Raw genomic sequence first — 11,709 nt, 5'->3', positions numbered from 1 at the left:
ATTCCCCCAAACCACAGCATCCCCCAGGGCACAGCATCCCCTGGGACACAGCATCCCCCGGGACACAGCATCCCCTGGGACACAGCATCCTCCGGGACACAGCATCCCCTGGGACACAGCATCCCCCCTGAGACACAGCATCCCCCAGGGCACAGCATCCCCCGGGACACAGCATCCCCTGGGACACAGCATCCCCCCTGAGACACAGCATCCCCCAAGGCACAGCACCCTCCTCTTGCCCCCTCCCCACGGGACACAGCACCCCCCCGGGACACAACATCCTTGGGACACAGTATCCCCCAGGGCACAGCACAAACACACCCCCTCTCCCCCTGCCCTGGGACACAGCACCGCCTGGGGCACAGCACTCCCTGGGCCACAGCATCCCCCAAAACACAGCATCCCCTGAACCACACCATTCCCCCAGGACACGGAAACCTTGGGGCACAGCATTCCCCAAAGCACAGCATCCTCTGGGACACAGTATCCCTCAAACCACAGCATCTCCCGGGCCACAGCATCCCTGGGACACAGCATTCCCCAGGACGCAGAAATCTTGGGACACAGTATCCCCCAGATCACAGCATCCCTCAAACAACAGCACCCCTGGGCTATGAGCCATGAGCTACAATTACATCACCCACAGGTGTGACACCAAGACACCTGCTCCAGTCTCTGCACGGTGCAGCTGTGCAAGGGGGTGCCAAGGGAGAGACCCTGTGGTGACCCCCTCAGCCCCCCCAGGGTCGCAGTGTCCCCCTGAGGACCGCCAGCACTGAGGGTCCCGCACCCCAGCCCTGCCAGTGCGCGCTGTTGGCTTCATGTCTCGCAGTGTTAAATCACAGCAGACATGCAATTCGGGGGAGCGCTGGGCTCCGTAATGGGCGGCCTCGGGCGCGTGATGGGGCTGGGGCCAGCAGGCAGCCGCGCTGCCAGGGCTCCTCCGCGATGCTTTATTGCTTTTGACGCTCCAGACGCGCTGGGAAAGGCGAGTCCCGGCGGCTCTGAGGAGAGGTGCTGCCTGTTGCCGCAGCCGAGACCTCCCTCCCCATCCCCAGCGTGGTCCCCAGTGCCCCATCCTGCGCAGAGCTGGATGGCACACCAGACAAAACCCCCACTGCCTCCAGCCACTGGCAAAGCCACAGGGCACAGGTAACACTCCACGATGGGGCTTGGTCACCGTCCCAGTAAGGGGTGGGTTGAAGTGATGGGGGACACGGAACATGACATGTCATGGTGCAGGGGGGCACCTTGTCCCCGTGCCCTTCACCAGCCTCCCAGATGGTTGTGAGCACTGTCTGAGGTTCACTGTGTGTGTAGCCAGAGCACTGGCTATCAGCATGGCTGCCCATGGAAAAAAAAACCCTCAGTTTTCTAGGAAAACACTAGAAAATTTGTCTGAGGGGCTAAGAGGACACGCGCTCATGGGGAGCGGGGCTCTGCCAGGGCTCCCTGCCCAGTGGTGTCTCAGATGCTGGGGGGACATGTGGCTCCTCCGGCCTTGGGGACAGCCTGCATCCCAGCATCCTGGCGCAGAGATGCTGCTGTCAGAGCCCGGGTGGGATGTGGGGCTGAGCCGTGGGAAGCCGCCGGTCGCCAAGCGCTTCGATTCCCAGAAAAGCAATTACCGTGCGGCGGCGTTACGGGGCCAATAAAGCCCCATTACGCCATTTCGGAACGCAAATCTGATCCGGGAGCAGCCGATTGGTATCAGCCATCCCACAAAAAGTCCCGCAAGAGCCTCCCCCTTCCTCCCCCTCCCCTCCCCCCCAACCGCGCGCGCAATACGAGGCCGTAATAGATCACGCTAATTAGATATCCGATAACAGGAGGGCTGATAGGAACTACATTAAAATCTCTTTAAGATGAAGACGTAAAACCCAAGGGAGAAAATTCAGAGTTAATGATGCTGCAAGCAGAGGCTCCGCTCCAGCGGCCCTCGCTCCCTCGGCCGCATCCTGCTCGCCGCGGAGCCCGGAGGAGACGGGGCCAGAGCGGGGCACGGTCCCCAGCGCCGCGGCGGCGCTGCCCGTGATTTTCATTACCCAGATTCAATAAGGGGAAAGAGCTCCGAGCCGCCTGCGCTCCCCGGGAGGTGACTCGCCAGCCGCTAACGGAGCCGAGAAATCAAATTAGCCCGGGCTCCGCTCTCGCTCTCTCCCTGACACCGCTGTTGGCAGCCGAGGGGGAGTTCATCAGGGCCGCGCACTAATTCTTATCTCGTTTAAGTGACTCCGCGCTGCCATCTGATGCGATTTGCTCTGCGCCGCCGCGGGCTGCGCTCTCTGCCCACCGCTTTCCCCGGCGCTTCCCCCAGCTTGGTGGGGGCCCAGGCGCCTGCTGCACGCATGGACGCAGCCGTATATGTACCCCCGTCCCTAAGGTTAAGAGGGGGGGTGGGGGGGTCAGGCCCCCATAGCAGGCAGAAGGATGTCTATGAGATGCTCCAAGGTGGGGGGGAAAGGATGCTGCGGCCTGAGCAAGGTACCAGTGTGGGGAAGGATGCTGTGGGTACCAGCAGGTGGGTGCTGAAGATGCTTTATGCACCCAGTTGCATGGGACCGACGTTTGCTTGTGGCCTTGTCCGCCCTGAGGTGCTGAATATTTGGGGGAACCAGTGGTGACAAAGAACATATGCAATGGAGTGAAAACAGACCCCCCTCCCTGGGCAGGGGTGCAAAGGGTGGGCACCACATGCTACCTGCCACCTCCATCTGTCCCCATGCCCCTCTCTGGCAGGACAGGCGCAGCCCCATGGGTGGGTGAAGGGGAAGCTGGTACCTCTGGAGCCCACCGTGCCTGTAGCATCCTCTCCTTCCCCACCCTGATCCAGCTGCACGCAGGCTACAATGCTTGCCCCCCCCCGCAACATGCTTTTCCATTGCTGGGCAAGGTGATGCAGGAGTCCTGGGGGGGGGGAAGCTGGTGGGGTCAGGGGTGGCGGTGGAGGAGGTGGGGGATGGCCGGATGGGTTCCTTTTGCATCCTCCCAGCCTGAAACTTGATGCAGCGGGAGAGGCTGATTGCGAGATTAATTGGGCGTTCTCAAAAATCCCCGACGGCGGGGGGAAAGCGAGCGCGGAGCGCTGCCAGCATCCCTGCTCCGGTTCCCTCCTCCGCGGGGAGCACGGAGAGGAGGGCAGCAGCGGCCGGCAGCTGGCAGAACCATGATGCCCACCGCTCTCAGGGTGCTTCTGGCCCTGCTGCCTCTCGTCTCGACGCTGGAGAGCCTAGGTAAGGTTGGGGGGTGGGGGGTGAGCAGGGCTGGGGCGGCTCCCCGTGCCCTAGGGCGTGGTGTGATGCCTTCCTCAAACGCGAGCGTCGTTGCTTGGCGTGCAAGGGCTGCTTTTCCAGAGAGAGCTTGCTGCTGCTGAGAACCAAAGTACCTGGGGAGAAGCACAAGTGTGGGGGGGGACACCTCTTCTGCAAGAGCCTGGGGGGCAAGGTGGTGCTGCCTTTGAACCCAGCCCTATGTCCTGGGGGTCCTTGTTACATGGGTTCAGGGTACTCCCGGAGCGTGTGGTGTCCGAGCGCTGCGGATAGACAGGGAGAGGGAAAAAACAGGGTTATCTCCCACCTGCCAGTGTCCGTCTATCTGTCTGGAAGCTGCTGCCTCAGCCTTGCCCCCTCCCCAACCCCCACAAAGGGATTTCTCTGACATCAGGGTTTCATCCCTCTCAACACAGAGCCGGGTTTTGGGGGTGATGGTGGCGTGCGGAGGTGATGCGGTGCTGACGGTTCATAATCCTGGCTCCGTGCGGCATGAAACCGGCTACCAAAGCGCTCGTGGGCTCCCACTGTTGTTTCCTCCCACCAAACCTTCCTGGGAAAGCGTAGGGTACTCAGGGTGCTGACTCGCACTGGCGCCGCTGGATGCTTTCCCAGCAGGTCCTTGGGGCGGTGGGACAGACAGACCCCCCCTCTCTCATTGAAGCATCATTCCTGTCTCCCAAACCTCCTGTGCTCAGCTCAAACAGAGCTGGCAGATGCGGAGCAGGAACAGCACCACAGCGTGGGTTTCGGGGGGTGGGGGGCATTCCACATACCAGGGCAGTGCCAACCTGTGCCAGGAGAGTTGCCAGTGCAGATCCAGGGCTGGGCAGAGTGTCAGGGTACCCAAAATGATGTGTAGAGGGGTTGGGCATGAATGTGGTCAGAAAGCCAAAGCATCCCGACCCGTGTTTTGGCAGTGCGGGTGCGAGGAAGAGCACAGGCACGAGCCAGCTGCCACAGGTGGCAGCGGGAAAGGCTGCATGGCCCCAGCCATGATGATGGCAGCACCTGTTTTCCTCCACCTAATTGCTGCTTCTTGCCCCCCCCCCCACTGCCTTTCCCTCACCAGGATGCTCCTTTTTAGCTCTGGTGGGAAGCCCCAGCCAGCAACTGAGGGGTGGCAGCCAGCAGCACCCTGGCTGTTTGTGACACAGCATTGGGGTGATGGCAGCTTCTGCCCTGGTGCAAGCAGCCATCCCACCTTCTGTCAACCCATCCATCCCTCCCTCCCTCCATCTACCCACCCACCCATCCACCCACCTCCCGCTGCTGGCAGGTGCCCACCAGGAGGGCCGGACGCCAGAGCCCACCGAGCCCACCCTGCGCCGTCTCTCCCACTACCTGCTGGCCCACTACCAGAAGGGCACTCGGCCCGTGCGGGACTGGCGAACCACCACCACCGTGGCCATCGATGTCATGGTCTACGCCATCCTCAGCGTGGTGAGTCCCCTGTTCCCCCCTGCATGGGGTGGGGGAAGTTGGGGCGGGGGGGGTGCTGTCTTCAGCGCAGGAAGCTTCTTCATGCCCACGGTGAGGGGGAGTGGGGCACAGCATGCTCTGCCCGCCCTCTGGTACCCCCTGCACCCATGCTGTGCCCTCTGCTTCCCACAGGATGAGAAGAACCAGGTGCTGACCACCTACATCTGGTACAGGCAGGTGAGCACCGCATAGACAACCTCCTCCCCTCCCTTCCCAGGGCCAAGCAGTCTTCCAAACAGGGGTTTTCCCCTGGGAGAGGCATGCAGAAAGGTTGAACCTATCCAGGGGGATGGCAGGAACCTCTGTGGGGCAGAACCCCAAGGCCAGTGGGGTATGAGAACCAGAGGATGAGCCCCTCCCTCGGCGGGGTGCTGGGGCGGGTTTGGGTCCCTGTGGGGCAGAAGGGACCCATCCATCCCATCTCCTCTCCCTCACCCCCCCAGCACTGGACGGATGAGTTCCTGAGGTGGGACCCAGCACACTTCGACAACCTGACGCAGATCTCCCTCCCCGTGGAGAGCATCTGGGTGCCCGACATCCTCATCAATGAGTTGTGAGTGAGGCGCAAGCCCCTGGGGAGAGCGGCAGGCAGCTGGGGGGGGGGAGGGTCTCAGACACCCTCCCCACCATCGCCCAGCACGGGCACGTGTCGCCCCACACTTTGTATTCCCGGCACAGAGCTGGCAGCCTCCCCGCATCGGGCGAGCTGCAGATGGGGAACGGCTTGGCACTTGGGCTGTTTCCAACGCTGGCTCACCGCGACCATCGATAATTACCCGTGCCGTGCCGGGGGTGGGATCCGGATCTCTGGCGAAGGGCTTTGTGAAGGCAGCACAATGCAAGGGCAGCTGTGGAGCTGCTGGCCCTTCCCGTGAAGCCAGCCGGCATCCTTCTCCTGCTTTGCTGGGATTTCGAGTGTTCCCACAGCTCCAGAGCATCCTGGCACAAGGGCACAGGTGTTCCTTGGGAGGGGTGGGGGGGCTGGCCCAGGCAGCATGGAGATAACATGCTTGCATGGGTATCACCAAAAAAAAGCAGCAGCTTGGGACAGGGAGGAGGGGGGATTGAGCAGGGGGGCAAGGCCAGCCCTCGGGTTCCCCAGCCCCCTTCTCTGTCCGTTGTGCCCCACAGCGTGGATGTTGGCAAGTCCCCCCACGTCCCCTACGTCTACGTTGGCCACCACGGGGAGGTGCAGAACCTCAAACCCATCCAGGTGATGACCGCCTGCAGCCTGGACATCTACAACTTCCCCTTCGACGTCCAGAACTGTTCACTCACCTTCACCAGCTGGCTGCACCACAGTGAGTGCAGGGACCACCCCCCGCCAAACCCGGGGTGGGGGGGCTCGGTGGGCAGCGAGCAGGACCTCGGCAGGACCTGGGTCGGGCTGGAGCTCCGTGCAGAAGGCGGCTCACCCCTCTAGATGGCCCCAGCGGATCGGGGATGGTTGCGGGGAGGGGCAGGCACCCGGCCTGCGGTGCGGGCAGCTGCCGGTGCTTCGGGGGGGTCCGGAGCCCTCCCCGGTCCTCACCTCTGCTCTGTTCCCCAGTCCGTGACATCAACCTCTCGCTGTGGCGGCAGCCAGAGCTGGTCAAGTTCGACCGGAGTGTCTTCATGAACCAGGGCGAGTGGGAGCTGCTCTACGTCCTCAGCTGCTTCCAGGAGTTCAGCGTCAAGAGCAGTGACAGCTACGGCGAGATGAAGTTCTACGTAAGGGTCCCGGGCCGCTGCGCTCCTTGGGGATGGGTCTCACTACCGCCCCCCCAGAGCTGCTCTGGGCTGTGGTCCCTTTGGGTGGGCAGGTGGCTCCCGGGACCATGCCCATCCCGCTGCCCTCACTTACCTTGGTGGAGAGCAAAACCAGGTCAAGCCCCCTCACCCTGACCTGTTGCTGAGCCTTCCCTCCCTCTCCACCCCACAGGTGGTCATCCGGAGACGCCCCCTCTTCTACACCGTCAGCCTGCTGCTCCCCAGCATCTTCCTGATGGTCATGGACATTGTGGGCTTCTACCTACCTCCCAACAGCGGCGAGAGGGTCTCTTTCAAGATCACCCTCCTGCTGGGCTACTCAGTCTTCCTCATCATTGTGTCTGACACACTGCCTGCTACCGCGGTCGGCACTCCCCTGATCGGTACGGTGCTACTACCTGTCAAACCAGCTGTGGCAACGGTCCCAGGCACCTGGGGAGGCAGGCAGGGAGCTTCTCACTCAGGACCGTGCTCCGTGCACCAGCCCTGGCAGGGCCCCTCACCTGGGTGCTGTCTCTGCAGGCATCTACTTCGTGGTGTGCATGGCACTGCTCGTCATCAGCCTGACTGAGACCATTCTGATCGTGCGCCTGGTGCACAAGCAAGACCTGCAGCCCCACGTCCCTGGCTGGGTGAGGCGCCTGCTGCTGCAGCGAGCCGCTGTCCTGCTCTGCATCCGGGACAGGGAGAAGCTGGGCCGGAGCAGGACTCAGAGCTCCGACATCTCCGGGCAGGTGGAGAACGGTGACAGCGCAGGTAAGGGCTGCATGGAGCAGGGGGCCCACCTAGCCACCCGCAGCCACATCGCCCATCGTCAGGATGCCGTGGGTCGCCCACGAATGCCCTGGCTCACTACCCAGACAGGTCTTCCTCACTCACCCCTCTTGGTCCCACAGCTGAGCTGAACCGCTGCGTCTGCCAAGCTCCCCGGGAGCACGAGGTGCCGGGGGACGTGAGGCCCGGGACTGGCCGGCCGGATGGCCTCCCACAGATGCGGGACGTGCTGCGTGAGGTTGCAGCCGTCCGCCAGCTCCTGGAGAGACGCGAGGAGTTCCGCGACGTCGCCCGCGAGTGGCTGCAAGTGGGCTACGTGTTGGACGTCCTGCTCTTCCGCGCCTACCTGGCTGCCGTCCTGGCTTACGGTGTCACGCTCGGCACCCTCTGGTCGCTGTGGCGGGACGCCTGAGCAGCCCCCCCCCCTCCTTTGAGGGCAGCTGGGGGGCTGCTGCGCTCCCAAGCCCCCCACCCCAGGGCTTGCCGGTCGGGGGTCTGGCTCATCCACCGCGCTGCCCCCAACTCCATAGAGATGTGAAGGGGGAACCAGAGCGCACCCCTAACACCCCTCACCTCAAACATTGCTTGGTGCTTCCCCTCGCCCCCATCCCCGGAGCGACCCCGGCCCTCCCTGACCGGCCGCCGCCGCTTCAGCACCGCGGACAGCGGCCGCGCGGCTCCCGCCCGCCCGCCCGGGGGTCCTCGCATCCCCCCGGGGCGGCCCCCGATAGACATCCCGGCAAAGCCCCCCCACCCCTACCCTCGAAGCGCCGCGTCCCTCATCTCCCTTTGCTCCCCGCATCTGGTTCCCGGCGCGCCCCTGCCTGGTGGTGTGGAGAACCGGGAGAGAACCAGTGGCTGCCAATGGCAAAGCCGAGCAGGGAGTGAGTGGGGACAGTCCAGGGGGTCACTGAGCGCTACGGCAGCCTTGGCTAATGGTCCCGGCCAAGGCTGAGGCAGGAGGCAGAGAGGAGCGGAGGGAACCACTGGCTGCATCCCAGAAGATCCGCATCCAGCATGTCTGCTCCACACAGTGCCAGTCTTGCAGCTTGGAGCATCACGGATGTCATGGCAAGCAGCACCCATGGTGCTGTCGGGGCGAGCCCCAGCCCTGCTGCACTCACCCAAGACCCTGTACAGGCACAACCTGCTCTTCATCCTCATAACGTACCTGAGCAACTGGCATCGTCCTCAAAAGCACCTGAAGGCCCATCCCATGTTCTAGGATCCCAGGGCTGTGGGCGGTGGGGCAGAGGTGGGATGATGGCATCCAGGTCTCCTGCATATGCTACCCCAAACCCCCTGGTCCCCACTCCCTGTTCCGGAGCCATCACCTGCAGGAAAAGTCCCCGCTGAGTGATGGGAGGGGGCTGAGGATGTGAGGAGTGGGATCCCGGTGGTGCCGGCCTGCGCTCACACGCTGATGGTTGGTAAGTGGCTGCCTATTGATGAGGTGTCCAGTTAAAGAGTTCGTGAGACACTAAATCAGCCCATTGATCCCGCGGAGATCGATGGCGCTACAGACCTGATCACCGCAGCGGGCAATTAACACCCTTTGGAATGAGCCGCCTTCGTGTAACATCAAACGCTCCAGCAGACAAATCCAATGGGCCCATTGACCCAGGCGCACGGTGCCGCCTGGCCCGTGCGCTCCGGGTGGGAATGGGGCGGCTGGGACCCTGAGCCAGCCTCACTGTCCCTCCCTGGCCTGCTGGAACCTCACTGCAAGATGCTCACCTGCACTGCCATGGCCTGCAGACCTCCGTCCCGCTCGGTCCTCCATCCTGTTCCCGTGCTAAGGAAGCCATCCCATGCCCGACCTAACTCCTTTGCTCAGCCATTCTTTCCCCCTGGAAGAGGAGGGGGCTGCCCGTGCCGGAGGAAGGCTCTGGGATCTGCTTTTGCCCTCTCGCTGCTTTGGAAAGCGCCGCATGCACGGGGAAAAGTTCCAGGTGTCTCTCTGAGAGGAGCCCGGATTTTCCTCTTTAAAAAAAAGAATATAGTAATAATAATAAAAAAAAAATCAATAAATCTGAATCTAATCTACTAATAAAGGTTTAATGAGGACATAATGTTGATGGAACAGAACATTGTCGCAGCATAATCGCTCCCAGCTGCTGCGCGAGCGTGCAGACAAAGGCCCGCTCCTACCACAATTTCCCCGTTATCGCAGCGATGCCTTTGTACCAGGGCCAAACGCTGGGGAGGGCTTTGGCCCCCTGCTTCTCCTGCAGGGGGGCTTTCACCCCCTCTACTCCTGGGACCGCTGCAGTTGGACCCTCTCCTTGCCTGAAGTGGGACCAAAGGTCTCCCCCCCTTCTTGCCTGAAACCCCCTGGGAAAAGGGTTACTGGTGTGAGATGAGAGGTTGGGAGCTCTGGGATGCTAGGACCACAGCCCCCCTGCACCTGCTGGGCAGTCCTGGGGCAGGGGACGGACACGTCCTTGATGCCAGCGCACAAGGCATGCTGGCACATCCCACCACTGCCCCCCAGGAAAGACCCCCCCCCCCCCCTTGATGCTCTGTGCCCAGTGTGAAGTACCATTTACACCCTACTGTAATGCCCAGGCAGGCGGCATCCATGGGGCGACGCCGGCAGCACCCACCTGCGCCCGCCACCGCGGCACGCCGTAGGGTTTGCCGCAGCACAAAGGGAGCGCGGGCGCCGCTGTTAATGTAGTCGGTAAATAAATAAAGGAGGGCTTAAGCTTAGTGTACAGCAATCAGTCGAGAGCTCCGGGATAATTAGCGCAGCGGGGGGCCAGCCGGCTCCGCAGTCAGGTTTAAATGAACGAGTTCACTTCCATTGAGGCAAACTTGCTCGGCTCCCCCGGTGAGCTGCGTGCCAGCAAGCGCCATGCTCAGGCCTGCATCCCATTCTGGGATGGGTGCTCTGTCCTCCCTGCCCTCTCATCCATCCATCCATCCATCCATCCATCCGCCCTCCCATCCATCCATCCCTCCCTCCCCTACCTGCATCCCAGAAGGACCCACCCCACCTCCACCCACCCATTGGGGGTCATTTTAGGGATGGGGAAGCTGAGCAGGTGGATGCAAACTCACCCCCATGGGACCCCCTGAAGCAGTGGGACGCAGCCTTCCTCCTCCTCCTCCTCCTCCTCCTCCTCCCGGTGGGCACAGGAACAGGAGACTTCAGGCCGAGACAACGGAATTAACTTTATTGGTTGTTTTTTTTTTTTTTTTGGCTTTTTTGTTGGTTTTTTTTGTTTTGTTTTGCTTTCTAACTGCAGATCCCAGGTATACAACTGAACATTGCTATTTTCCTTATGAGACTTATAAATAAAAATACAAAAAATGTTCACTACAAAAAAATCTACCGTTAGTAGGATGTAAAAAATATTCTCTTTGCTATAGAAGGCACAAACTTCACTTAGTGACACATGGAGAGAAAAAAACCTGCAGCAGTGTGTTCTTTTTTTTTTGTTCTTTTTTTTTCTTTTTTTTTTTTGTCTTTTTGTGGGGTTTTTTTTTTTTGTTTGCTTAAACATTTTTTTCCCCCATTTTTCCTCTGTCAGAAACACTGAAGTCTTACAAAGAAATGCATCTGAATCTACACAGGACGAAGGCAGATGCGGAGAGCTGCAACTAGGAGACACCACAACTGGGGTTTGGGTTTTTTTTTTTTTGTGTGTTTTTTGGGTTTTTTTTTTAATTATTTTAAATTTTTTTCCACACTTTTTTCTTTATTTTTTCAGGAAACTTTTTAGCTAATGGCATCTGTGGCTAGGGGACAGAGAGGACTCGCAAGCAGAACCGCAAGGGAGCAAACGGCGAGGGGAAGGGGGTGGTTTTGGGAGGGCAGGGAGGGAGGGGAGAAAAAAAGTTGTACAAAAAATAGGAGCCAATAGATACTCTGAGAAAACCGAAGGGGAAGTGGGGCACCTTCTGCGCCCGGGCTCAGAGAGGTGCTGAGGTAGACGGAACGAGGACAGCGAACGGACCCGAACCACGAGCGGCAACACAGAGCAACGGGACGGGCAGGCGGGCGCTCACGACACCGACGACAAGCCAAAGGGGAGAGGGAGCCCGGGGCTGCTGGGCCCCGCAGGGCGCTTGGTCCTCACTGCTATATGATACACATATATATACTCTTATATATATATATATGAAGGGGTGGCAGGGGCTGCACCACAGCAAAGAAAGGCGGGGGACGCGCGCCTGCAGCGCCGATCCCCACGCCGTCACGCCGTGGCACTAAGGGAGGGAGAGAGGAAAGGAAGGGGGAGATGGTGGGATGTGAGGGGAGGTTAAAGCCAAAAATAAAACCACAAAAGAAAAAAATAAAGCCACGTGAGCTCGGCCGTGCGCTCCGTGGCACCGGCGCACCGCCGGGGGTGACCACGCACCTGCCAGGAATTGCAGCAACTTCCCCTAGGACAGAACTGGGGTGTAACTCGGGGGGGGGGGGAGGTGT

At 60.9% G+C, this 11,709-nt stretch overlaps 1 protein-coding gene across 1 annotated transcript; it reads left to right on the top strand.

The window, feature by feature from the left end:
* Positions 1–3,003: 3,003 nt before the first annotated feature.
* Positions 3,004–7,686, top strand: LOC311200740 (5-hydroxytryptamine receptor 3A-like; the record flags this gene model as incomplete). Its single annotated transcript, XM_084275033.1, is given in 11 exon segments — positions 3,004–3,051; positions 3,054–3,120; positions 3,123–3,233; positions 4,549–4,712; positions 4,884–4,928; positions 5,195–5,304; positions 5,883–6,052; positions 6,301–6,461; positions 6,673–6,883; positions 7,023–7,256; positions 7,397–7,686. Coding segments are annotated over 11 exon segments (1,611 nt in total).
* Positions 7,687–11,709: the final 4,023 nt, after the last annotated feature.

The sequence above is a fragment of the Gallinula chloropus genome (genome assembly GCF_964237585.1).
Source record: "Gallinula chloropus genome assembly, chromosome: 24".
Lineage (NCBI taxonomy): Eukaryota > Metazoa > Chordata > Aves > Gruiformes > Rallidae > Gallinula > Gallinula chloropus.
Note: the sequence above shows the minus strand (reverse complement) of the source record. Positions and strands in the feature narration are given on the sequence as shown.